Source organism: Epinephelus lanceolatus, chromosome 10 (genome assembly GCF_041903045.1).
Source record: "Epinephelus lanceolatus isolate andai-2023 chromosome 10, ASM4190304v1, whole genome shotgun sequence".
Classification (NCBI taxonomy): domain Eukaryota; kingdom Metazoa; phylum Chordata; class Actinopteri; order Perciformes; family Serranidae; genus Epinephelus; species Epinephelus lanceolatus.
The window spans coordinates 24,832,199-24,859,545 of NC_135743.1; the positions used below are offsets into that span (position 1 = coordinate 24,832,199).

At 43.2% G+C, this 27,347-nt stretch overlaps 1 protein-coding gene across 1 annotated transcript; it reads left to right on the forward strand.

Annotated features, from left to right (window-relative positions):
- Positions 1–168: 168 nt before the first annotated feature.
- On the forward strand, positions 169–21,394 carry LOC117266465 (uncharacterized). Its single transcript, XM_033641691.2, has 2 exons — positions 169–319; positions 18,704–21,394. The coding sequence occupies exon 2, from the start codon at positions 18,850–18,852 to the stop codon at positions 20,770–20,772; it is 1,923 nt and encodes a 640-aa protein (XP_033497582.1). The 5' UTR covers positions 169–319; positions 18,704–18,849; the 3' UTR covers positions 20,773–21,394.
- The last annotated feature ends 5,953 nt before the right edge of the window (positions 21,395–27,347 follow it).

Consider the following 27,347-nt stretch of genomic DNA (forward strand, 5'->3'; position numbering starts at 1 on the left):
TTATCAGTGCTATGATGGTGTTTCACATAAGCCTATGATAAAGATATATTCATGGAAAAACTAGGCTTCAGTCAACAAGAATTGTAAGTTAAATTATTTTAACTTTTACTGCATTTTACTGCAGGGCGTCTTTGTTGTGTGTCGGGAAAACGTCACATACGTATGCAGCGTGCGTCATGACGTCACGGCCGTTACCATCCTGAAGAGGGAAAGAACGCTCCGGCCTGCTGCAGCAGTAAACAGTCATCGGACACAGAGCAGTATTAACGGGTTGCTTCACATGAAAATCACTGTATTCTGGGATGTATCGGATGGCGTGGTAAGTTATGTCTACACTAAGATAACTGACTGACCCCCAAATATGTGATTATATATAAATCCGTGTGCTTTTCTCCCTTTGCTAAGTAGCGTTAGCTAGCAGCAGCTAACGTTAGCTATCGTCTGACCACTACATTAATGTTGAGCCCTCAGCTTCACGTTTAGGTAAAATACTCTGTGGGCTGAAATCACATCATGCCTGTCTGTGGTTTTATATCTTTAAAGAAGCCCTTGCAGGTGCGATGTTATATTATATTTAACATTAGCTTTTAAAGCAGGCTAACGTTCAGCAGCTGCTTGTCTACAATAGCTGTCTGTTAGGGAAGGATTCAGTCGCCCCCTGGCTGCTCACGAGAATTGTGGAATCCTGCACATGGACATTAGTCTAGACCAAGTCTTTCGGCATAATGGTTACTGACAGCGTTACATAGCTCCAGACGCTTTGACACAGTCTCACCTGTTCGCACCAGTGTTGTCAGTGTTTTGATTTTGGCAATAACCCCATCCCCAAAACGGATGTGCTCGTTTACAAACGATCACATGCTAGTTTTTCGTTTTGCTGAGGCGTGTCTTTGAGATTTGTTTGAGTATTTCAATTGCAGTGTTAATAAATACATGTAATTGAAGTAAATGTACCAGTTTTATCTTTTACAATGCAAGATGAGCTAACTATTTAACTCCAGATGGGAGATTGTCTGCAGTAAATAGTAAACGACTGAACCTTCAGAAAAAATAAGAAACACAATATTTATATTGTTTGTAAAATAAGTTTATTTTTTGTAACCAAAATAAGTTATTGCCCTTACACACTATTGCACTTCTTGTCTGTAAAATTGTCCTACAACGAAAGAAAGCAAGCATAAGGACTATGTTAAACATCATTTATTAAAGGTGTTGCATTTGACATTCAGAACATTAATATGGCAGCAAACATCTATTTGCTATGTAAATATATAGTAAAGTAATGGCTTCCTGAGCAGAGAGTGAAGTATGCTCCCTCTTTGTGTGCTGTAATCCGGTCTTCTCTGTGCTTTGCTGTGGAAGTTGGTCCAGCTGTGTGTGTATGTTAGTGCATGTAAGTTCCTGTGGCAGATTTGTGCTTCCTGGGATAGCAAAGGCATGACCCGCCCTGCTCTCCCTCAGAGTTGTACTTGTTGCCTTTGTTGGATGGGTTGGTAGGGTTTAGGCAAAAAGTGTGTGATTGTTAAGGGTTATGGTAAGAATGTCATGGTAAGCCAGTCAGAGGAAGGGTAGGGCAGGTCGTCGTTTGCTGTCTTATGAAACGCACTTTCGCGTCCCTGTGTGTATCCTGTTGGCCTTTTTTTCCCAAGCACACTCTGTCTAGTCCAAAACACACTTGGGAGAAAAATTGCAACCTCCCTGGCTAGCTATTCAAAGCTGAACGTCAACCTTTGGCTGGATATTTGACAGAAGTTCACTGATCATGAAGGTCTCAGCTGCTTCACTGTGGTGAATTATGCAAGTTAGCCGGTTTGATAGCTAACAATCCCATCCCATGTGTCAACTCATCCAGTTGCTGGTAGGGCTGTAGTCAACCAAAGAAAATCTTGGTCGACTAAAGTTGCACATAATCTTCAACTAATCGATTAGTCGTGGGGGGGAAAAAAATCTGCACGTTATTTTTACTTCTGCAGTGGTGTGTCTGTGTCACTCTGCAGTTACATCTCCAAAACACTAGTCAGCGGTGGAGGACTGCGTTAAGTGCTGTAAAGTTTAATTCAAATCAAACTTTATTTATAGTTGATTCAAGACACACATTAAATATGGCTTAATAGAGACAATTTCAAACACAAGTACGCAAATCAGCTTCACTATAGAGTGTGCCAGGGCTGACGTCAAAACCCCAAAGTTTAGCATTGCGCTGGTTCCCGGAAGAGAAAGTGAATGTGATTTTTGCATTGCGTTTTGGATTATGTCAGAAAATAAGCTCTGTGGCTAACACAAGTTTATGATAGTTGCAGGTTTTGTTCAGCAAGATAATCTTCACATATGAACATCTTTCATACCGCATTTGAAGCTTAAATGCGATCGCCAGAAGTAAAAAGCTAACGTTACGCGTTAATGGACTACATGACTACTCCACGGTCGCATGACTCTTGGCGTCACCGCCACTGAGCTTTCAACTGATTTCAGCCGCTTTATTTTAAAAACATTGTATAATGGGGAAATCGGACTGTTTAAGCTAAATAAGTAGCTGTAATGGCGGACTGCCAGCACTCTTGTCTGTTCAGGGATGATGACGTTTAATGTCCCTAACAGGGTTTGTAGTCGTATTGAGCAACTTGTTAGCAACCGCCTTTTTTACGACACATTAAAGCTTCAGAATTCACAAGTAGGGTATTTACTGACGTGTTTTATGTTGTAGAACAAAACCTGAAACTCGCTTAAGCTTTTGTTAACCACAGACCTTATTTGAGGCATTTTACCAAAATCCCATTCAAAAAACGTATTGACTTTTAGACGAGAGAACCGGAAGTGCTAAAAGCGCTAACGGAGTTCCGGGTTTACTGGCACACTCTATAACTCGCAGCATTCACAGACAAACACTTGTCTTTATCTGGACACATTTCCCCACCAATACAACATGCTAACGTTATTAGCACAAGTCTATGGCGGTTTACATTATATAAATTAGCCTAGAATCTAGCGATCTTTTCCACTTCTCATATGAAGCCAGGGACAACAGCAACATGTAACAAAGGTAACGATACATAATTTGGCTCCATTACAACTCACAACACTCACCGACAAAACAACTGTCTTATAGGGCTGTCCCGAATACCATTTTTAACCTTCCGGGGTTTTTTCGGACCTAATTGTATTGCGGAGTTTTGCACAGCGGTGACCGGATCTTTGCTCTCAAACCACAAAAAAATGTGATGGCTATCTATGCTTTCTTTTGATTTTCACATTGGCTAGTTATCCTGTTTAATTTGTCTTCTGATTAAATCGGAAATGTTGAAACAAGTTGTAGGAAGCCTCTAAAAGTAATTGGTTGCTGGCAGACACTCTGTGCTGCAATAAAATGGTTAATCAGCAGTGCCGTGCACTGTAGAGCCGGTGCACTGCTGGTTCTGCCAGCCTGAATAGAATATAATGTCTATAGCCTTACTGTTATGTACAGCCTTATAGTCTGAGCTGAGTAGTGATGCACGGGTCGACCCGTAACCTGTGGGACCCTCAAATGGACCTGCGGGTCAGGCAGCAGTGATCGTCTGTTAAATCAGTCTGTAAATGATATTTTGACATTATTGGCTATTACTGTCATGGCATCCGAAGGTACTGATGTGTTGAGCAGGTGACAGGCCGCGGTCGTTTTCAAAACACACATGTGTCACGCGCTCCAAAAGAAACTTGTTGAAACTTTAAACAGTAATTTATTGTACAAAACGGGGGAAACAAACGTTGACAAAAACGGTTCCATAATTCATATTGAATTCAAAAGATAATGAAAAAACAGCTACAAGTTAGAGGGAATAGTGATAAAGTGGTAAAACTTGGCATTGATCCACAGCCTCAGAGGGATGCGCTCAAGCGTGCCGTGCACACAAGCTCAGTAGGCTATACTACAGTGGTGGAAAAAAGTTTTCGGACACCCTTAAAATTTTACACAATCTCAAATATTATCATGAAATATTTGTGGAAAAATCTTTTTTGTGTTTCAAAAGGTGTGGCTGCATTAGACAGATACAAACAAATACAAATTATATTGTTTTGTTTATTGTTTACAAGAAAAACTAACAAAACTAAATTTTTGACCGTTTCAATATGTCAGTTCTCAACATTGTCGGTATCAAAGTTAACAAATAACAGAGAATGTGTTCAAAACTGAACAAAAAATAAATAAACCATCACATCATCAAATTAATATTTAGTAGTCCTGCCATTGGCACGTAGTGGAGCTCTAATCCTGGCTGGCATGCTCCCCACGAGCCTTTCACACTGTTGAGGGGTAATCTTGTCCCATTCTTCTTGAATTACTGCTTTTAATTCTTCTAAATTCTTTGGTTTATGCTTTGAAACAGACCTTTTGATAATCCACCACAGATTTTCAATGGGGCTCATGTCTGGGGATTGAGCTGGCCACTCTAAGACCTGGATACTGTGCTCCTGCAGCCAAGTTCTACTAGCCTTGGATGTGTGGCAAGGGGCATTATCTTGTTGAAACATCCAGTTTTTACCTCGACGAAACAGAGAATGGTACAATACTTGGTAGAGTTCAATGTGCCATCACAGACAGTGAGATGACCAACACCAGCAGCACTCATGCATCCCCAAACCATGATACTGCCTCCACCATGCTTGACAGTAGGTACTGTACATGCTGGAGATAATGCTTCGCCTGGCCTTCTGCGTACCCTCACATTAGTAGGAGGAAGATAAAGCTGGAAACTGGACTCATCTGACCACAAAATCTTCTTCCAATTCCTGGCTGTCCAGTTCTTGTGTGCCTGGGCCCAATGATGCCGGGCTAACCTCTGTCTCTCATTGATCAGGGGCTTCTTGATAGCCTTGTAGGACCTTAAGCCATGATCCAAAAGTCGGCCACGTACAGTGCGGGTGGAACACTGGACACCAGTTTGGTTTGACCACTGCTGCTGAAGCTCCTGTGATGTCATTTGGCGGTTTTGCCTGCACATGCGGATCAGGATGCGGTCATTTCTTGCTGAAGAAACCCTTGGACGCCCAGATCTTGGTTTGTCTTCCAAGCTGTTGGTTTGTCTGTATTTCTGCAGAGTGTATCCAACTGCTGAAGGACTGCATCTGCACTTCCTGGCTATCTAGCGGCAGCTGTACCCTTCCTGGCTGAGAATCTTTATCTTCAGGCGTGTTTCCTGCGTTAGGTTCCTTGTTTTAGCCATTTTTGTGTCTGAAGAACTTTCAAATGTGCTGGCTTTATGTAGACACGAAGCTTGGCAACAAAAATTGTGTCTTTAAATAAAAAGAATAACCTTCATCACTGGTACCAAAATGACCCAATACTCAAAATTTCTTATGTATTTTTATGGAACCAATCAATTTTAAGTTTATAATGGCTTTTTTAGGATTTATTTAGTATTTTGGCTGTGACTGTACTAAAAGAAATTGCACTTGAAGACCTAAGAGTGATTCTTAATGCAATATTTCACAAATGCATGGGGTGTCCGAAAACTTTTTTCCACCACTGTATATTTTAACATTTTTAACAATGCAATTTAAAAGTTTTGATTTTTATTGATAACCTACATTTACCAACAACAAAAACACTACATTTAGCACCAAAAAAAGTTAAAAAAAAAAAAAAAAAGTATACCAAATTTTCATAACGAATACCTATCCATAGAAACGAATATTTGAATATCCAAATATTTGGGTACAGCCCTACTGTCTTATACTGAACGCATTTTCCAAGCAAATACAACATGCTAATGTTATTAGTGCCAGCCTATGGCATTTTACATGGTATACATTAGCCTAGCGATGAGCAGAGATTTCCTCTGCTCATGTGAAGCCAGGATAAATCCCGAAGTATAAATGCCTGAAGGATAAATCACACACATGACTTAAAATGCTATTTTAGTGGAGGCTTTACTGTCTTCGCAATTTATTGTTTCTTATCTGTGAAATACAAGTAAATACAAGCTTGGTTTCCACTGAGGGAAATGGAGTCAGCTTACAGAAACAGACAGGAGGTCTGCGTCACCGCGACGCTGAGCGTGAGGGTGGGCGAGTTCAACTTTCTGTCAACAACAGGGTGTTTTGAAAACATCCCCATTTTCACAGGTAACTTAGCCTGTCCCCCCACAGCAGGGAATAATGGATTAATCCTGGAAAGCTGTTGATGTAGCACTTTTCTCCTTATGAAAGTAACACAGCGATTATTTGACTAATGAGAATTTGGTCGGACGAGAGCATAGCGACCAAATAATCGACTAGTCGACTACAGCCCTAGTTGCTGGCCACATTGTTTTTATGTTCATACAACTAAGGCACTACACCTAAGTTATGTAACTGCAGGGAAGACTCCAAATAGCCCTGGTGGACCTAATCGCCAATCAGAAAAGCTAAAAACTAGGCTTGTGTCTGCCTCCCACGTAACTGTGGCCAAAGATTGGAAACTCTTGGTAGTACTCAACCAGAGCTCACAAATAGCTTTGCGGCTAATTTGATTGCTAGAGTGCTAGTAAAGTAAAGTTTCAGAAATAGTCTGTCACCCTTGAAGTGCATTTGTGCGTTCTGCTGCAGGGACAGATTATGAGCACTTTATAAAATATGCAACTCTCGAAGTTTGGTTGAATTATTGTCCTTCAGAGAAGAGATTGTGTCCATGCCTGAATCAAGCTTGTGAACTTTTACCCATTAATTGTGCAACCCAAGTGCATACCTTGACCACAAAAAGCCTACATTAAAATTAATGAAGCAATTTGGATGTATGTGAAAATATAACCTACATCAAAGCTATTTCTTGGATGGGAAGTAGTGTCCTGTTGTGTTTTATATGATTTGTGGAGAGAAGCATCTGGCTGTATTTGTCGTTGCAGGATTGAGCAGGTGTTACGGCCAATTTCCACCAGATGCGTGTTGGTTGTGTCTCCGGTCCGGCATGGCAGCGGAGCCGATAGGATTCAATTCTAGTCAATGTGTGTGTTTCCACCGGCTGCAGCTGTGCTGCGTTCCGGCTCCGTCTCAGCTCCGGCACTCCGGAGCCCTCCGCAACAGATACGCAGGACTTCTATTTTTGCCAGACGCCAGAGCACAACGCAGCAATTCAGCACAGAGCAGATCGGGAGGGGAAGGAAGTCGTGCACAGAAACACAATAAAACATCCGGTTAATTTTCAAAATAAAATGCACAGTGTTCACGGCGGATCATATTTCCCTGCACTACACCTTAAAAACGACATAATGGGCAGAGGCAGGCCTGAAGTCAACAGGTCAGAGGTTTTCAGACGTCATTTCACCCCGTGAACACCATGGACGAGGAGCTATTAATCATGGCAGTGCACCAAGATGTCTTCCGGCAGAGCTGCACCGCTCCGCGCAGCAAACGCAGCCGGTGGGTATTGACGGACGGCGGAGCAAGCAGCGGATAACCAGCGCTGCCGTTCCGCAACGGACACACATCGAGTGGAAATCCGGCTTTAGACAGTTTTTGGGGCAGCCTCAGTCAGTTAGTACTAGTCAATAATCACTCAAGTGCAAACTGCAAACATGGCTGAAGGAGGCGAAGCTGAACTTTTCCGACCCGCAAAAAGGACAAAGCCAGTGGTGTGGGACCATTTTGGCTATTGGAAGAACCCACTTTGTCCCAACTTTAGAGAGCATCAGAAAAATGAGTGGTCGTGGAAAGACTGGAGGAAAAGCCAGAGCCAAGGGAAAGACCTGCTCCTCCCGTGCTGGGCTCCAGTTCCCAGTCGCCGGTGTTCACAGGCTGCTGCACAAAGGAAACTATGCGGAGCGTGTCGGTGCCAGCGCCCCCGTCTACCTGGCGGCTGTGTTGGAGTATCTGACCGCTGAGATCGTGGAATTGGCTGGAAACGCTGCCCGCAACAACAAGAAGACCCGTATCATCCCCTGTCACCTGCAGCTGGCTGTCGCAACGGCGAGGAGCTCAACAAGCTGTTGGACTGAGTCACCATTGTGAAGTTAAGAAACGGCTCTATTAAACTTCTAACGGGTCTATATTAGCCTACACATTTAAACAACTGGTGTGATGATGCGTTGCACTGACAGGAGATGCCTGATATGTGCTGTCACTCATGAACGGTCAAACAAATATTTGCCTACCGTTTTAAAGTCTATAGTGCGAAAATAGGACAACGCCTGTTTTATTATGATGATGGTGATTAGTATTATTACTGCTGTAATACCGGTTACCGTTCATCTACGCTGATGACATCTGTGTGGCAACCCAGGCTACTGACCTGGCCTCTTTGGAGCAAGTGCTCAATGAGGACCTTGCAAAACTGGACCAGTACTGCAAAGGCTGGCGCCTACAACCAAGCCTAGCAAAAACAGTCTTTAGTGTTTTACATCTTCGAAACTCAGAAGCTGCCGAACAATTGGACATCAGACTGAGTGGACATCATCTCAGACATGTCCCTAATCCAACATACCTAGGAATAACTCTGGACAGGACACTGTCATTCAAGGAACACCTTAAAAGAGCGGCAGCAAAGGTGAAATCCAGACACAACCTCCTCTGCAAACTTGCAGGTGCAAAATGGTGCGCAGCAGCCCCCACACTGCGCACCTCAGCTTTGGCCCTGTCATATTCTGTAGCAGAATACTTGTGCCCCTGTCTGGTCTAGGTCACCCCACACACACCACAGAGACACCCAACTTAACTCCACTATGTGAATCATAACTGGGACTATTTGTTCAACACCGCTCACCTGGCTGCCTGGTACCACCCCCCCCCCCCCCCCCACCCCCCCCCCCCCCCCAACATCAGATGAACTGAACTCACTTATAGGATGCTCCAAAAGGTCAAAGACTTCCCCCATTTACCAATCCATGCCAACATCTTCAACCCACCAATTGCTCGTCTCCGATCTAGATGTCCAATTTGGAAGGACCCCCCACCCACTGACTTTGATGCCCTGTCTGCCTGGGTGACTGAATGGGAATCCAAAGACATCCCAAACAAACATCTAGGCCTCTAGTTTCCCGACGCGGCATAGGGTGGCGCAGGGTGGTGAACCCCGCGCAGAGCTAGTTTCGAGCAGCGCAACCCAAGGCGCGCTCAGTTTGGTAGTTTGGCAGACCGAGGTGCGCTGAGATGGGTGTGGTGGCGCAGCAGAGGGAGGTGTCGACAGATCCAGCTTGCCGCAGTGACAGTTTCGTGCCAAAAGGCTTCGCCGAAGGTGCGCTAAAAGCTCGCCAGCTGAAACCAGGTCTACTGTCAGCGTAGGCGGAGTGCAGCCGGTGTAAGTGGAAGTTTGGCTGACCAGCGGGCAGTGAGCACACGTCACCAAAACCTCACAGGCAGGTTTCCAGAATGTCAGGCACATTAACAATAAAATAAATACCCACAAAAACCACTATTCAATGCAACTATCTGCAGTCAGCACATAAATGTGTCTTTATATCGACTGTCCTGTTGCATCTGATGTCAGATCAAAGGTTTGGCACGCGTAATGGAAACCCAACCTGATTTGATTAACACAGCTGCAAACTAATGAGTTCACATCCCTCTCATCCCGCCAACCACAAACAGCCACAGCATCAGATAGGGAATATTCAGCATCTGTCATCTTAGAAAAGTCAAAAGAAAAGAAACAGAGTGAGACTGCGAGAGAGAGAAAGAGAGAGCGCGCACGCACAAGAGAAACGCTGTCAACACATTGAAAGTTATGTTCGGTGTCTTAAGGGTTTACGTGCTTCATGTGATTGCCTATACAAATGTTAAAATGTTCTTGCTTAACATGATCCACAAAGATGGAGTACGTTCTTGCGAGGAGGAGGACACTGCTGCTCTCTTCTGCCATGGCGAATTGAGTAAACTCTCATTACGCCTTCGCGCAGCACATTTAAGGGCGAGGAGAGGGGCTCATTTGGGGCTGTGTAAAACCCACTCCACGCCTTCTCTCCTCCCTCTTTCCGACTTGCGCAGGTAGGAGGAACGGAGGTGGGAAAGAGGAGTAGCTGCGCCAGCGTGCACGGTGTGCCAAACTTGCAAAATCCACCTGGCCACACCCAGTTGGCGAAGCGCAGGTGCGCTGCGCCTCCGCCTCACCCGGTCTGCGAAACTGGAGCCCCTAGTGTCAGACCCGACTCAACCAATCTCTGACACCAAACTCCCAAGGAGACAGTGATCCAGCTTGAACAGATTTAGGACTGGTCAAGGTCCCTGCTTGGCCAGCCTTCACAGATGGGGGAGCAGCTTGAGCCCAATGTGTGCGAGAGGAGTAAACCATGGAGCATAGTATTGAAGCCTGTCCTCTCCAAAGACTGAAAGGAGGTCTAGTTTCCCTCCACAATATAGATCAAGAGGCTACTGCTTGGCTTGAGAAATTTGCATTCACTAAATAAATAAATAAATAAATAAATAAATAAATATTATAGAGAAGTGGAACTAGACCTCAACAGCAAATGTGGGGATCATTTTATTCCAACTACCGGCTGCCCAGGAGTACAATGACAGACATCTGACACCCTTGACTAGTTTGCATTGTTGGGGTTGTGTGTAGGTCTAGGCAGTATCTATTTTTTCATACCTTAATACCCTCTTGACATTTCACCAGGGTATAACATATATGACGTAACGACGGTACGGTGTTGCTCTCCATCCCCACACCAATACAGACCCTCCTTTCAAATTTAATAGAAAGATGAGCACCTGTATTTTTGATGATATTGAAAATCACACCGTCAGGACTTCTAAATACTGTGGTTTACCATTAAAATTGCCCAAGCCTGGTTGTGTGATTTGCTGCAACATCATCTTCAGTTTATCAAAATGTGTTTGGTTGATTTGTCACATAATGCTTGTCACGTGTTATGCTTGTTTTCCTGGCATATCAAATTGTGTCAATAACTTCCAAGGGAAAAGAACGGGACTGTCACACCCTGATTGATTTATCGCCTTTAATTGTGCAACTAGGCACTATCACCGTAAGTGTTTGTTGATCTGATGCACTTATTCCAGCTAGAAAATTTAAGCTCCTTTCCTTTCTCCAGTTTATTCTTTAAGGCAGCATTAATCCATACATTTGTAATAACAATGAATCAAATGACAACTTAAAAACAATTCCAGTGTAAAAGGGGTTGCACCTTAAGAGCCTGTTAACACCTGGTATTATGTATTTCGGTGATCTGCACACAAGTAGACATCCAAGACACACCGTTGTTCACACAGGTGTCTATCATGTGTCTCCATCTAGAGTTGTACTGATACCGATACCAGTATCGAAATGCCTCCGATACTGCCTAAAATGCGGTATCGGGTATCGGCGAGTACAGCCTATGACCAGTCCAATACCATGTAATGCCTCACGTCATTACACATACGCACGCTACAAACAAACGAAACGGAAGTGGAGTTTAAAAAGCCTTCTACTACTGTCTTGATCTGTGTCAACACTGGATAATAATAATTAAAAAAAAGTTTTACGGCCTTCATTTTATTTCTTAATATTTTACATAGAGTTTTAGGAGTTGAGACATACAACAAATCATATCCCATCCATTTTTTTTTTACGCGCTGGTATTGAATCAGTACTCTGTATTGGCAGATACCTGAGGTTCAGGGATCGGAATCAGTATCAGGAAGGAAAATTGGTATCAGTACATCTCTATACGCCATCTGACCACCTGTGTTATGATTTTGTTACTGCCTATGTCACTTAGCCAGAAGGTCAAAGAGCCCCAGGCACAGCTATGTCCAGACTCTCACTTGCATGTGCACCAGTCACATTAGTGGTTGGGTCAGTGCAGCTGGAGATATCACTGTCAGCAGAATGCAACAGTCTCCTTTCAAAGGGTAAAACAATTGACAGTAGTGCAACACTCTGTCCAACTTGTTGTAAAATAGTTCAGTCAAAGAGTGTTAGCACACTGTTATCAAAACAACCACCAAGTCCTGCATTTGTGACACAGCCCTTGTTGGGGATGCATCAGGATGCATTAGCATTTAGACGACAAAAGATAAGTGGTCAAATACATCCCAGACCACTTCTGCAGTGGTTGGAGTGATTGGATCACAATGTGCCTTGTTGGTCATTAACACTTGTATTGAGCACTGTCCACTTGTGATAGGATCACCCAAATGCATGTCCATACCAGCTATAAGCAGGGGACAAGAGAGTCCACTATCCCACCCCACAAGAAGGTGCACATGAGGAATTCACCAAGCCTATCATGATTAATGTTTAGAGCACACAGAGGCAACTCTGAAATACACACTTGATAATTGAATTTGTCATGAAGTCAGAAGCCTGAGAAAAATCATGCAACACTGCCTGATTGATTCACTTGTACAGCAGTGAAATTGAAGCAAGCCAACAATCTTTGCACAAAGACACAAAATGTCACTGTCCAGTTACTTAAAGACCGCACTGTATAACTAATTGATTGCATATGTATTCACTTTAAGGCAAGTAAGTAGTGGCACCATGACAGCCTTGAGTTTGTGGGTATGTCTGTATCAGTTTTTCATCAGTGTTCTTTTTTCCTTCTCACATCGCAAAGTTGTGATTAGTGAACCTGGTGGACAGCAGTGGGTATGCACAATGTTTTCATCTAAGTCATGGTGTCCAGCATCTCCTTGAGAATTACTAGAGGCCTCTTGATAGCCTCCCCTACTCAAGTTTTTCTCACTTGAACATTCTACCCAGAGAAAAGCCTTTCAGTGCCTTGGAAGTTTTTCTGCATTCTCCCTTGCTAAACCACAGAATTACAAAATATTACATTTCTAACATTGCTCTGTACAAAACAAGTCTGTCAGTTGCATCTTCTGTTTTTCTCTCCATGACATTTTTTGGAGTAGCATAGTAGTTGCTTACATAACTTTTTAAAACGTCAGGATCTAATAGGATACCTCTAATAAAAAGGACAGTTTACCAAAGGCAGACAGGTTCCAATAGGCTTGGGCGACATCAGTTTGTATTATGTTCAGTAGTGTGCAGAGCTACCAACGCCCACCCGAGGTTATATTCTTACATTGATTTCCTCTATAAAACAGAGAATACAGCAGTTTTCAGTTTGGTTAAAGTCTCTTTCACCGAACTGAGACTAACTTGTTTGTTAACGTATCATGAAACACACCTGATTCAACTCGACAGAAACAAAATAAAACTCCCAAAACCATCTTAGTTAGTCTTGTTAGTTGTCTAGTTAGTTAGTCCATTGTTCCAAAAATCACCAATTCAGGTTTGGTTTAAACCTTTAATTTGGGGCGTCGGTAGCGTAGTGGATAGTGCCAGCGCCCCATGTACAGAGGCGATGCCTCGCTGCAGTGGTCGCAGGTTCAACTCCGGCTTGCAACCCTTTGCTGCATGTCAACCCCCACTCTCTCTCTCTCACCCCATTTCAATCTGTCCTGTCCATTAAAGGGCCAGTGTGTAATATTTGGCATGATTTATTGTCAATCTGAATCTCAATCTGAATATTCTACCCATTAATATGTTTATACAAGTGTATAATCGCTATAAAATAAAATTCATTTGGTTTTCGTAGCCTTATAATTATGCTTTTATATATATATACGTAGCAACGGCCTTGCTTTAGAGAGGTCGTCATCTTGCGCCGCCATGTATGTACGGCAGACCGAGCGGACAATCCAGCCAGAGAACGTGTTTTGCATGTATAAATGAACCAACGAAGACAGCAGAAGGAAGGAAGAAGGAGGAGGAAACAGCAGAGAGTGTTAGTAGTTCGTCGATAGAGAGTAGTGAAAGGTTTTTTTAGTTATAAAGTTTGCGAATGGACCACACTTACCACGCAACAGGAGAGAATGAACCCGAACCGTCATCTGCGAGGAAAAGAAGACGCAACTTCACTCCTTGTGATGCACTCTCTGTGGCGCTTTTCCTCCTGATGATATATCTCCCCAACGATGGTAGCAGTAGCACCGAATCCCATTCTGTGCATTCAGCCTCTCTTCTCGCCCGCTCAGCATCAAACACATGGAGTTCCTCATCTGTATGCTCTAGCTCAAACAGGTATGGCTCTGGATCTGTGTCCGCTACAAGAAACCCTTCAAAGTCGCGTTCAGAGTCGTCCATTGCAGCTACTATAGTCCGGAGATATTGCTACGCTAAATAAACAGCTGAGCTCTGTTTACCGGATACGCTGTCAGTCAGTGTGCGGGCTGAAGATTGGTGGAGCAGAGAGGGGAGGGGGTCCCCACTTAGTATGGTAAGCGAGTATGTGTGTATGAAGTGTGTCTGTTACGCTAGAAGAGTCAGAGTTTGGAACGGAGTGTTTTACCCCCTGCAGTGTTACCGGAGTTTTTGGAGTGCTCAAATAAACTGGCCTTTTACCCGAACGCTCCTCTGGTCTCCTGCTCGTGAGGGATTCATTACAATATCGTAACATGGTTCAGATTTCTAAATAAATATTCACCTCGTCGCTAGATAGACCTACTCCTGAAAAACTCGTGTGCAAGGCTTTTTGTCCCTACGAGGCCACCGTCATTTACCCGACGGGAGGGGTGAGCGAGTGAGCCCTGCAATCTAGAATTTGACCACTGATGTCACTGTTTTCAATCCATTTTACACACTGGCCCTTTAAAGGCAGAAAGCCTAAAAAATAATCTTTAAATAAACCTTTAATTGGCAGAATTAGATGTGAAAATATGCTGTTTGTCCAAGTGGTCTCTCTCTGCTCTGGTGGCTTTTTACAGTCCTGTAACGTTACCCCCACCACTCACAGTTGCTGTGTCTGTCAGCTTAGCTGCCTGTTCCAATAGTAGAGACTGGCCTCTGGTGGTGCATGCTGTGCACTGCATACTATGAGTTAAGTACGAGGAGTGTCTATTTTGGACGGTACTGAAAGTCATGCCGTTGAGATTTCTAAATATCCTGGTTAACTGTAGTACTGCCCAAGCCTAGAATCCAACGTTGAATTCAACCCAGCTTTTGGTTATAAAGTCAGGTTGGATAATGTCTGTTGACTCTTTTAGACTGATCAGAAATTTGAGTCACCATATTGGTCCAAAAGGGCCATAAGAGACTTTGGCGTGCTGGAGACTGGTAGTGCAGAAGGCTTCTCTCAGGCACCCCTCACTGCACATAATATCCTTTTGTGGATTGTAGAGCACTCCGTGATGAGTTTGGCTGCTAAAGAGCATCCCAACACTAGGGTTGGGTTGGTATGAGAAAAAAAAAAACGGTCCGGTTTTTGTGAAAAACCGCATCAAGTCGGCAATACCAGATTTTCGCGACTTGGGGGCGCAATTGACTCATTTAAAATAAAAAACAACCACAGGACAACAGAGTGACAGTAACACGTTTCTTTTATTCCTTACAAATAAATTTTGCAGCTTACGCAATCAGTGCAAACAAGGGTTGCCTCCTTCGTCTGGCTCAAAGCCAAAGTGTTGCCATAGTGGCGCATTCTTTGATTTCTTCGAGACTAAATTGTCCGCCATTATCGACTCCCCAGGCTGCAGTAGAGGCCTCGGCGCATGCGCCCTCGCACGCCCTAGCTTAGTCCCCACCCCACCCCCCTCTCTCTCCTGCTCGCTGTGCGCTTGGCGAAGTCGAAGAGGCAGACACAGGTGCTCACAGACTCCGTGAGGAATGTCCGCAGTCATGCCGGCTTCCATAGTCGAGTGCACTTCCGTGTTGTAGTTTCCTGTAAAAATGTCTGTGAAAAATCCCCGCGATGTGAAAAATACATGCTGAGCAGTCCTTTGTGTGACACTGTTGCGCAGAGCGGAGTCCGCGCAGTCATGCTCTGCGCGCACAGGGCTTGCGGACGTCCACTTTTACCTGGCGGACCTCCACGGAGTCTGCTCCGTGTATGTTCCGCCCGAGTAGGCGGTCCGGTCGGTCTCAAAAACAAAAACATGGTCCAAGATGGAGTACCGAACCGAATTGGTATTACCGAGAACCGACCCAACCCTACCCAACACCTTGTTTTAGTTTGACCCTTTTTTAGGTTTAGAGGACAGAACTGTGCCTTTCACAGTAGGGTCTTGGGGTAGTATATCTGAACCATGTGAAATCACATCCATGCAAGACGCATTGGCACAGCATGAATTGTTTTCCATAGGACAGCAAGGCAAAGTTAAAGAAGCTGGTTGCCTCTATGACATTTTTGACATGTGTCTGTTCAGATACACTGCAGTAAGAGCCTGCAGTGGGGCCTGCAGCTACTCATCTAACCACCTCACTGTGGCTCTTCTTTCCCCCCCACATTGTCTGTGTCTCTTTTTTTTGGGGGGGGGGTGTGTAACAGATTTGGGATTGTAAGAACATTTTCTCTGTGTTGATAGTCTCAAACTAAAAGTCCACTTGTAAGCTCAGGCTGAGATCTGCATCAGCTAGTTGTTTTTGTTTTGTTTTTGAACAGTAATGGCCACTCCCTGCAGTGATTGTTTTGGTGTGCCATTGTGAGACAATGGGTAGGGCCCAAGTACTTCCGAAATTCCTATTTTCCACATTACTCCTTCTGTCTTTCTGTTCATATTCACTGCTGCAACACCTAGATCCCCTCTGTGTCTGAGCACTGAAGTGGCTGTTTGCTGTCAGAGAAGACATGGGGAAGTAGGATCAAAACCTGGATTCTGCAGTGCACCATAGTGCTCGGTTAAGCCTCTTCCCTCCTGGCTGTCTCACTGATATGGATCAAACTGATGACTGTAAACTTTTAAGACCATATGCTTTTGGGCAGGCAATTCCCAAATGAATCATAGTCATCAGTTTAGACTGACTAAGCTCTGAGGCAGTTGTCAATCCAGTTTTAGACAGACACGGCATTCACCGCCCTGCCCTAATGTCCAAATAGGTCTGGACACCATGACCTGTCTGACAGTGTGTATTGGGATGATGAATACCTCTTGAACATATCTGAATAGCAAATGAATGATTCCCCAATCGTAACATGTGGGCACAGATTCAATCAGTCATTTCAATCATTAAGCAGCCCTTTTGAAGCAGAAGTTGGAGACATCTCTTGCACAGATTATGATGGAAGTCCAGTATTCCATGTAGCTAATAGAGGATAAGGCAAAGTGGAGAATGTCTTGTAAATCATGTTAAAAAGGCAGTACCCTTTTTCCCAAAAACCAATGGCAGGTAGAGATGAACCAATCCAACTTTATCTCTCCTGATTACTGTACCTCAACACAGAGTATGGTGATACAGAGTACTGTGCTCTCCTTTTCCCAAATTAAAATGTGTTTACAAAGCTGCATAGAATTAATTTGAATAATTGTGGTAAGGAATGTTGTGGCACTAAAAAATGAGTTGGTGGCTTACCGTGACTGAATGAATGCACCTGATAGCAGAACTACTGAGTTTAATGACATTGATAAGGAAACGGCATTTACTGTGGATCAATCACGTCATGACCAATACCAAATCAGCATATGAGATCTGTGTCTCCCCAATGGTAAGGCAAGGCACTATGATCCAGCACCACAAGGACAGGAATAGGGCCAACAGAATTCAAAGACCTGCAAATAAGTAGAAGACTACGTGGGAAACTCTGATGTATGCAACCTTTGAAAAGATGGGAATCTGTACGGGACAAATCCTTCTGCTCTAAGCAGTCATCATGCTGAATATGTGGTTAAAGGGACAGTCACTGGTGCACTGGGATTAAGCAGGGAAAAGGCATGCATGCTCACTAATGCAATACTTGTACTAATCATAGATTTTATGAAGATAGAGGGCATGGCAGCTCTCCTTAATTGCCCCCTGGTAGCAGCCCTCAGTATAGGTCGTAAACCCTGCCCCCTCCATGCTAGCAGATGGCACATGGGCCAAAGTAAAAAATCAAAGTACATATCATTTTTTTTTTCCTTTTACTTTTTCATTTTAGGTAGTTCGTGTCACGCTGATACTCAAGGGTCCATTTTTCTGATAAGTTTGGTTTTAATTTATTTTTTGATGCTATTAAAAGGGGATGTGACATTATGATTGACAGCTTTGTGTGTCAAGAGTGCTTGCAGTCAGTGGTGTTGCTCTGATATGGTCGGACAGGCTTATGGGCGGAACTCAATAAAATGGCTCCACCTCCCTGATCACTACTGCTCAGACTCCAGTTCCAAATTATGTCTCCAGCACAAGATGGTAGCACCCAGAGCCGGGATGTTTTGGCTTCATTTTTATACAGTGGGAGGAAGTGGATTCGCATTGTCCATCTTTATGTACAGTTAATGGTCCTAACTTAAACTTAAAAATCTGTAACAGTGGGAAAGCATGGATCAGAAATTAAGTGCTTGATAACAATTAGCAAATTCCCACAAGGTCACCATGGGTCAAAGAATTTAGCAATATCTCTTGTTTCTGGTTGTGTTGAAAACAATTTCACAAGGAATGTTTTTTGGGGTCCTATAAATTGGAAGCTTCATCAGGTGATATGCCACAAAGAGTAAACATTGTATACCACAAGCTAGCTTACTACCAAACATTTATTCTTCCATTGCATGTGACCGCATGAACACATCATTTCAACAGACAATAGATTGGGGCAAATGAAGTGCATTGCCCCTTAAAATTCATTGTCAAAGACACACAATGTATTGCTAACTTAAATGTGGTGGCACATGCCTTTGGTAGGTCTTTCTTTGTCAAACAGCTTCATCCAATGACCGCTAGTGAACACAATAAAGCTAAAACCCCTTTCCAACTTCAGCGAGGCAGATCAAGCCTATGTTAATCAAATTAAGGCATCAGTAGTTTCATTGTTTTGTTTTTGTTTTTTTCCCCTAGGTGCTGATACAACAACAAAACCTTACCCGAGGGATGAACATTTGGCTTTTTAGAATCAGTCTGAGAGAGTGGACATACTGATTTCCACATGGAAACCAATTTTGTGGATGGATAGAGTTTTACTCATACTCAGAGATTGAAAAGTGATGCCATCAGCATATCGCCAGAATAATCCCATCATGGAAAAGCAGAAATCATTGAATGCTGTTGCTTCAACACAGTATGGAGGGGAATCAAGTACCTTCATCTGCACTGAGTGTGGTGATGGGTTCAGTCAGTACTCTCATGTGTTGACCCACATGGCCATTCATGGACCTTTGGAGTCATTTTCCTTTGATGGCTCATCCAATGGATTTGAAGTCCCTCGAGAATATGTGCTACAAGAAAATGGTACGCTGACAGTTGTTAATGGATTGGAGTCACATCCTTCTGTAAAACCAGCATCTCCTGGAATCCTGCCATCACATTTCCCAACACCTGTCAAACCAGTATCTCCAACTCTGAGGCCACAGCCCTCTCCTTATAGAGATGTATTCAGACCAAAGCCATCAGACTTGAACTTGGACAAGTCTCGCCAGGGCCATTACCGTTGTGAAATATGTAGCAGATCATTTAATACACTGCAGAGTTTACATCGCCACCAACAGTATCGAAACACAGAGAGAGGTTATAAGTGTACTTTGTGCTGTAAGATCTTTGAAGGTAGACAGGACCTTAAGAAACACCTCCAAGACCATGCCAATGAAAGGTTTCTCTGTTGTAGTCACTGTGGTAAGCGATTCCTTAAAGTGGATGCACTTAATGCTCATCAAAAAGAAAATCACCCCTCCCCCAAGGCTACAGCTTTGGGTAAATCTGTGAATAAGCAGGAAAAAAAGATAGAGAAAACGTATCCCTGTAGGAAGTGCAAGTTGAATTTTTTCTGGATGTCAGATTTTCAGACACATTCGTTGCACCATTGCAAAGGAAAAGAGCGTAATGCTACTTTAGCAAATGAAATCGAACTTGAAGTGAACTCTAAAAACATAGAAGACACCCCACTTGAAAACTGCTACCGTAATGGCACATCTGTTGACGTTAAGAATGGAGATAGTAAAATCTTTAGCGATACTGGCAATGAGATTGATACCGCCTCCTCTTTTACACCATACAGATGTGGTTTATGTGGGGATCGTTTCCAAAAGCTAACCGCTCTGAAAGAGCATCATCTCACACATCAAACTCAGGAGGAAATAGATAAGCTGAACCAAGAATCACAAAAAACATTTAAGCGAAGAATGCCACCTAAAGCTAGACGTAGGAGAGGGGGTAATCCAAATGGCAAGTTGCATCCCTGCAAGCACTGTCATCGTGTCTTTAATCATTCTAGTAGTTTATCTCGCCACATGAGATACCATAAGGGTACGATGCACACGTGTTCATTTTGTGGAAGACATTTTCCACAGCGCTGTGATTTGAGAAGGCATGTAGCCATGTATCACAAATCTGAAATGGAAAAGAAACCAGGTTTAAAACACTTGCACACAAACCCACAAAATGGGTCTGCCCCCAGTTCTCTCAATGGTGAGAAAACTCCAGGCTCTCCTGACGAGAAAAATAAGAGCTCCTCTGACAATGAACAAACAGGATCACCAGAGCAGTCAAGAGGGAAACCCGGAAAAGCAGGCCGAGTTAACTACAAGTGCCAGGAATGTGGAAAGAGATTTGGGCTGTTGTGTGTATACCAACGGCACTTGCGCTATCACAAAAAGGAACCTAGTAAGTGCCCCAAGTGTCCAGCTCAATTCAGGAACCCCTCATCCCTTGAGCTTCACCTTCAGAATCACCCAAACACAGGGGAAACAAATGATGTTGGACAAACATCTCAAGGCACTGGTTCCAGTGAGGACCCTGTCTTAGAAAAGGGTAATGCAGAGGACATAGAGGATGACTATATGGACCATACTGCAGATGATAAAGAAAAGTCTTCAGAGGATCTTTACGAATGCACTGAGTGCACTGAGACATTCTCATGCTTGGACACGTTTCTTCAGCACCAGACCTCTCATGGCTCAGAAAACAATGGGTAACTATCCTTTTAGACCCATTAATTATTGTTATTGCCAACAATCAAGCTCCTCAGGAGTTGAGTGTTTTTGACTCTACTGAATGCAAACTTCGGAAAAACTATAGACTGATGTAAAGTTTCTTATGTAACATTATTTTGAATTACTATTTGAATTGCTGAACTACTTTTATACACTTTTTTTCTTTGGCATGAAAAGAAAAATTCTGTTTATTGGTGAATTTTAAAAAAAACCCAATGGGAAACAGTAAGTAAGGCTTGGGTGGTGAGGATACCAAATACTTCTTTGCATAAAATTGAAAATTAAAAAAAAAAAGCAAATGTCTGACATCTGTAAATTGCAAGTTTAAATCTAGTATTCTCCCACAGGCTACAAGTGTAGTTAACTTAGTAGCCCACCAGTTGTTGTCTAGCTAGGATGATTTTGTTGCTTTTCATTGTATTTTTAGTGGATACCATTGCTGTTATTGTCAATCATATTACTGCATTTTCCATTGTTTTACTTGCAAATATGTGATTTTGAGATTGTCTTTAAAATATGGTATGTGTATGTCTTCCTTTTTAAAGGGCAGCATTGTCACGGAATGGATTTTTAAAAATTGTGCCATTAAAGTTGTACAGAGAAATTTCTTGATGTGCTGTCAGTTTTGCTTTCACTCCCTTTTGCTGCTATTTCCCAGTAAGAAAACCACACTCTCTATATATTTCTGTTCCTTCTACGTGTAGTTTTGGTGTCTTATTTCACATTTTTACTGAATTGTAGTTCAGAAAATTAATGGCAACTGCACAGAGAGAAGTCCTTGTGTTGGTTGTGGATAGAACTGTGTAAGCTACCCAATTTCAAAGACACTTGACACAGTGTTTGTGATCTTGTGACACTTCGTGCAGTCAATAACCATTCCTGTGATTGGTCTAATATTGGTTGTTGCGACCAGTGTTGGGAAGTTTACGTAAAAGTCTTCTGTGGCCAAAAAACATTATTCTCACAGGCTTCCCATTATTAAGATGCCTCTTTTCAGAACACAAATTTTAAATTATACTATCTTATTTAACAGTTACTTCTGATCAAGCAATTTGATTGGACAAGAGGCATTCTATGACTGCTGATAGAGTATAAAGCACTGGCACTATTAACTGCGTTTTTTAGGGTGTTCTGAATCATTAATTACTTCAACCGTTAATTTGCCTACATTAAGGGTCATCTTAACAAACTTCACTGCAAAGATGAACATGTTTCCACAAATAACATTTAAGTTAAATAATGAACGGCCGTCAGGAGGGCGAAAGGAAGTAAAGAAGCCTGGATACTTCACTGCAGATTTCCAGGTATGCTCACATGACATCAGAGGATGTTGCAGTGTACTGTCTGATCAAGTTGTTCACTCATTGGCACCACACATTTGCCCCTATTTCAGCAGACTCCTATTTCACTGGTTACACAGTAAATGGCAACACATAGTAATGTGTAGACCTAGCTTACTCAGAGTGGCATGTTAGTGTGCAGAAATATTTATGTGTTGCTTGGGTAACAATACAGTCCTAGTCCCTTTGCAGAATGATTTGTGTTAGCAAGTGATATTGATCATCTTCGCCCAAACCACATCCATGCTGCTATTCAGTACAACAGCACTTCCTCTTGTGTGATATTGCTTACACAAACTACAGTGTTATTAACAGAGATGTCGGTTTCTGTTTCCTGCCCAGGGAGTACCGATTTAAATTAGCTAATATCTACCTCTGGTACAGCTAAGAAGCTGTGCATTGTCCCTATTAGATAAACCATAAACAAAGGTTATATATTTTTTAAATTATTATTCTCACCTTTACAGAGAGGCTGCAGTGTAGATTAGACAAGAAAATGCTTGCTTTAACCTAGAGGTAATCTCTGGCGCTGACATTGAAGCCAACACGGAAGTACTAAAAACTGCAGTTCCTCTAATGGCCACCTGAGGCTGGCTCCATAAGCAACTTGCCTGTTTAAATGTTTTTAAGGTTTAAAGTTATGCAAAATGAAAGCATGGCCACAGGATGGGTCGGTGCTGTCCATTGACAAGTTGCTACCACTGCAACAGTATTGATTAGATAGCGTAACTATGGCATTACCCCAGATTTAGAATGAAATCAGTCTTTGATTGGCAGTTGAGCTAAGTGCGAGAAGAGAAGCGGATGTGAGCAAAGTAAACTAATGGCCAGACTACTGCTGTCTGCAGCTATGGAGAGTCCTTTCCTCCCAAGAAGGTGCAAAACATATGTGGTAGTTGGCTGTTGGCAGTAGTCTTTGTGATGGGTTCAGTGCAGGTTTTTGGCCGAGACATAGGCAACATGAAACGATGCAAAAGTTGGCTTTTGTTGCAGCTACTTTTTTTTATGTCAGTTTGGCGGGGGGGGGGGGGGGGGCTCCAATGCACTTGTTAGTCATTCATTCATTTTCTGTAATCACCTATCCTGTCGAACGTCGTGGGGGGGCCGGAGCCTATCCCAGCTGACACTGGGCGAGAGGCAGGGTACATCCTGGACAGGTCGCCAGACTATCGCAGGGTTGATACATAGAGACAGACAACCATTCACGCTCACATGGGCAATTTAAAGACACCATTAACCTAACCTGCATGTCTTTGGACTGTGGAAGGAAGCTTTAGGTTAAAGAAAAGATCATGGTTTGGGTTGGTATTAGTATGCTTGTTATGTAACGTCATGTACCTTTGGTAAAAGAACAACATCAACTTCTGGTTCCACACGGGGTTCCTGTGTTTGTTTGACCCATCCATCCATTCAACCTCATTCTACAAGGACCTTGTTGCTCTTCATATTGTGTTGCCTAACTTCCTCTTTTGCTTCCATTGTTATGACTGCGGCCACTAGACGTTGCCACCTAACAATAAATGTAAATATGGGTTTTAATCATGGATATATAAAGAGAACTGGATGCCGCTTTGGAGGTAGGCCTTATCATTGCCATTAAAGTTGCTCAGTGGTGCATGAAGCCAAAAACGTTTAACCGCCATGTATACAATTACCCCATAGGTACTGCATCCACACTGTGGCCCACTGAGCAGGCACACTAGAGACTTCCACCATCTACCTCCAAACCTGTTTGTATAAAATTATCTGGTCGATCGGTACTGCTTCCGCACTGTGTGGCCCACAGAGCAGGTTCAGTAGGGACTTCCACCAACTGAGTCGGACCAACTTAAACGGGGATAAAAATATTAAATCGTGCAGCTCCTTTAGATTTTCGGATGTTATCAGACCATTCATTTGTTCATTCATTTTCCATAGCCGCTTATCCTGTTGGGGGTCATGGGGGCTGGAGCCTATCCCAGCTGACACTGAGCGAGAGGCAGGGTACACCCTGGACAGGTCGCCAGAGAGGGCAGACACAGACAACCATTCATGCTCACATTCATACCTACGACCAATTTAGAGTCACCAGTTAACCTGAACTGCATGTCTTTGGACTGTGAGAGGAAGCCGGAGTACCTGGAGAGAACCCAAGCTGACACGGGGAGAACATGCAAACTCCACACAGAGGGGCTCCCCCACCCCTGAATTTGAACCCTCCGCCCTGGGTTTGAACCAGGAACCCTCTTCCTGCAAGGCAACAATGCTTCGCAGGGGTTGTGACGCTCCAAAAAACATGTATCCACTGATTTACAGGTGTTTCTTTCACCACACAAGTATATGGGGAAAAGCATTTTTGGGCCACATTGCATCATGTGACAGATGTAATGCCACTGTTTGACCACTACAAAAATTGACTTCAAAACCCGGGGCACTTCCTGGGGGCCTGGTTGTAATAAGCTGCTTACAAACAACCTATGTGTTCATATTTTGGAGGAGGACAATTTCCATTCTGTGGAGCAACCCATGGGTATCTTCTTGGTCACCAAATTGGCAAGACATCTGTAGGGAATTCAAATTGCAGTTCTGCTGCAGTGGGTGTTTTCTGTGTACAACCCAAACATCAATTCTATTTTTTATTATTGCTAGATTTTGGTAACCTGCCATGTGGACTCAACATTACAGAAGGTAATACTACAAAAACTAGGACACAAAGAGGAAGCAGTGATGAATGAGTGAAGGTACATCTGAGGGCCACTCATAAGATTCCTGACTTTGTTGAACACAGGTTTCGGCAATTGGCAATACACTCTTTGGGCTTAATATCAGCTGTGAAGAAAGCACTGGGCTGAATAATCAAGGGGACATTGAACAAAAGCACTCAGTCTGAGTCATCATTACATAATGTACTTAAAGCACCATGATAGACAAAAAGGTGACTTTCCATTCATACCAATGGATGTATTAAGGTATCATACTACTACCAAGTTGGTGCCTCATTCATTTCTTGGAAAGTTGCTCACTGGGCACATACACTAAAAAAGTCTCCAGGGCTTTAGAACATGCACACTAGTTTCCTTCTCAAGCCTGGCCTGGTGATAGCATTCGTGGTTGAAACTTCCTTGGGCTGAGTCAGCCTATGTCCTGTGGGGTCCCTGTACATTAGAGCATTAGAGGTAGGCTTCTTTATAATCCTTTAATGGGAAAAATTGCATTGTTACTCATTACACATGAAGGCTCAACATGCACACACTCTTACGCACAGGGCCTATAGACATGCATTAGTGGAGAGATGTCAGAGTTGACAGGCTGCCACATAGTCGATGCTTCAAGCAGTTGGAGGTATGTTGGTTTGCTCAAGGGCATCTCTGCAGTACCTCTGAAACTACCAAGATCCATACTTCAGTCTGTGCGTGACTTCAGCTGGCCACTCTCTGGTTCCTTAGTCAAGCCCCTACAGACTGATATACTATGTGACCCTATCACGCTTTTTAAATGTTAATGGGCCCAGTGGATCAAATTCTAAAAATGCAAAGTCATTTTGGCAGGTTTTGACACTCCTTTTCTAATGATTGTGTATGGGAAAAAAGTATTTCTGGGCCAGTGTGCATCATATGATGCTGCAATACCAAGCAGGGCCACTATGCCAAAACTGCCTCACAATCTACCACTGTTCCCGGGGGCTTTCTTCACCAACCTACACTAAAACTTTTACTTAGTTTTTGAGGGTTTGGGCTTAAGGCATTGGTATGCTTGTTAGATTGTAAAGGAACACCCCCCAACACACAAATACAGACACAAACTTTTCCAGTGTTGGAATTGTGAAAGTGGCGTCCCCCAGTCTTTGGAACTTTCACAGCCACTTCATGCAACAATTGGTCAAGTGGGGTGAGTTGAGAGAGGCAGGATTCGAGCTTCTCTCCCAAGCTCTCTTTTTTCATTTTCACACAATTACTTCCATCACCTTTTGTGTGTACAAACTAAACTAAACTTCACACCCTGTGAAGGCCTTTCAGGAGAGTCTGAAAGTGCGTGGTTATCTCCATTTAAACAATTGTAGCATGTTGCCCCTCTCTGTTTTCACCAAACTGTGCGCATATATGTGGGGGTTTTTTAATGCGGGAAAATACGCTAAAAATAAACACTAGAGTCCTTAATGCCATGTACACGGCTCTGCAGTAGATACGTTTGCCTTTCTGTTCTTTTATTGGTCTGTCACATTCAACATCAGGAACATGCCAGAAAACAGATAAGTAGACAGTAAGAAGCAGCATGGAGGCCAGTGAACGATGTTTGAGTGCTGCTTGCATAGAAAAAAATGGAATTTGTGGCAGCGCGTCATTGCAACATGCCAGAAAAGGTGCAAAAATTAGCACATCCACCGGGGTATCATATTTCCAATACTGCTGATCAGAGCCGATAGGTGCTGGAGCCAATAAATACCTGTGACTACTCAGGGGTCATTTGTCCCGGAAATGAATGTCGATTGTAACCTTCCCTGCTAAAGACAAAAGCCAGATGTTAGTGGGTGTTACTGTTTTGTTTATGGTCCAATGGGAACAAGGCTTATGACAGCAGGGTTTTTGTCTTGCCTACAAGTGTGGCTATTCGGAACAACATTTTCTGTTTTTCCAAATGTCCTACAAACAAGTTTGCTTCAAGCATACCGTGGCCTTTAACATATGACCCTGCAGAGACCTCTTCTTTCAGGTAGGCTAGCTTTGGTGACATGTTGGAAGTGCAGCCACAGTTGAGGGGTTATTTAGTTGTTTTGTATTGTTTACTGTTTGAGGTAGTGCGGGGGCACTACTGCATTGCGGGGTCATTAGAACTTTTGAAATGTGTGGTGGGGGGAGGGGGCCTTCTTCAGCCTTATGTCTGTGCTTGGTTTTGACTGTAGTGAGTAACTACACATGAGGTAATAAGTCATGTATTCATACACATTAAAGGGATATTTTGGGAGTCAGCCCTGATATCAAGAATACAGGCTGAGTGTGTCAGATGGTCCAGACTTTTTTTTTTTATTGAAAGTTGCAGTAAGTACACTGACTCCCACAAGACAGACAGCTATCTACCCAGTTCTTTTATATGTGTGGGTCCTTTTTTCTCCTCTAGGTGGCAGGTTGAGAGGTTTACATGGTCTGACTTGGTCAGAAAGGTGTTTCACATTCATTTGCACACTTTTGTTGTGACCACTTATATACATTCAATTACTTTATGATCTGCACGTGCTGAGGT

Coding starts and splice junctions, on each gene's coding strand:
- LOC117266465 (XM_033641691.2), top strand. CDS start 18,850: ATGCCATCAGCATATCGCCAGAATAATCCCATCATGGAAAAGCAGAAA.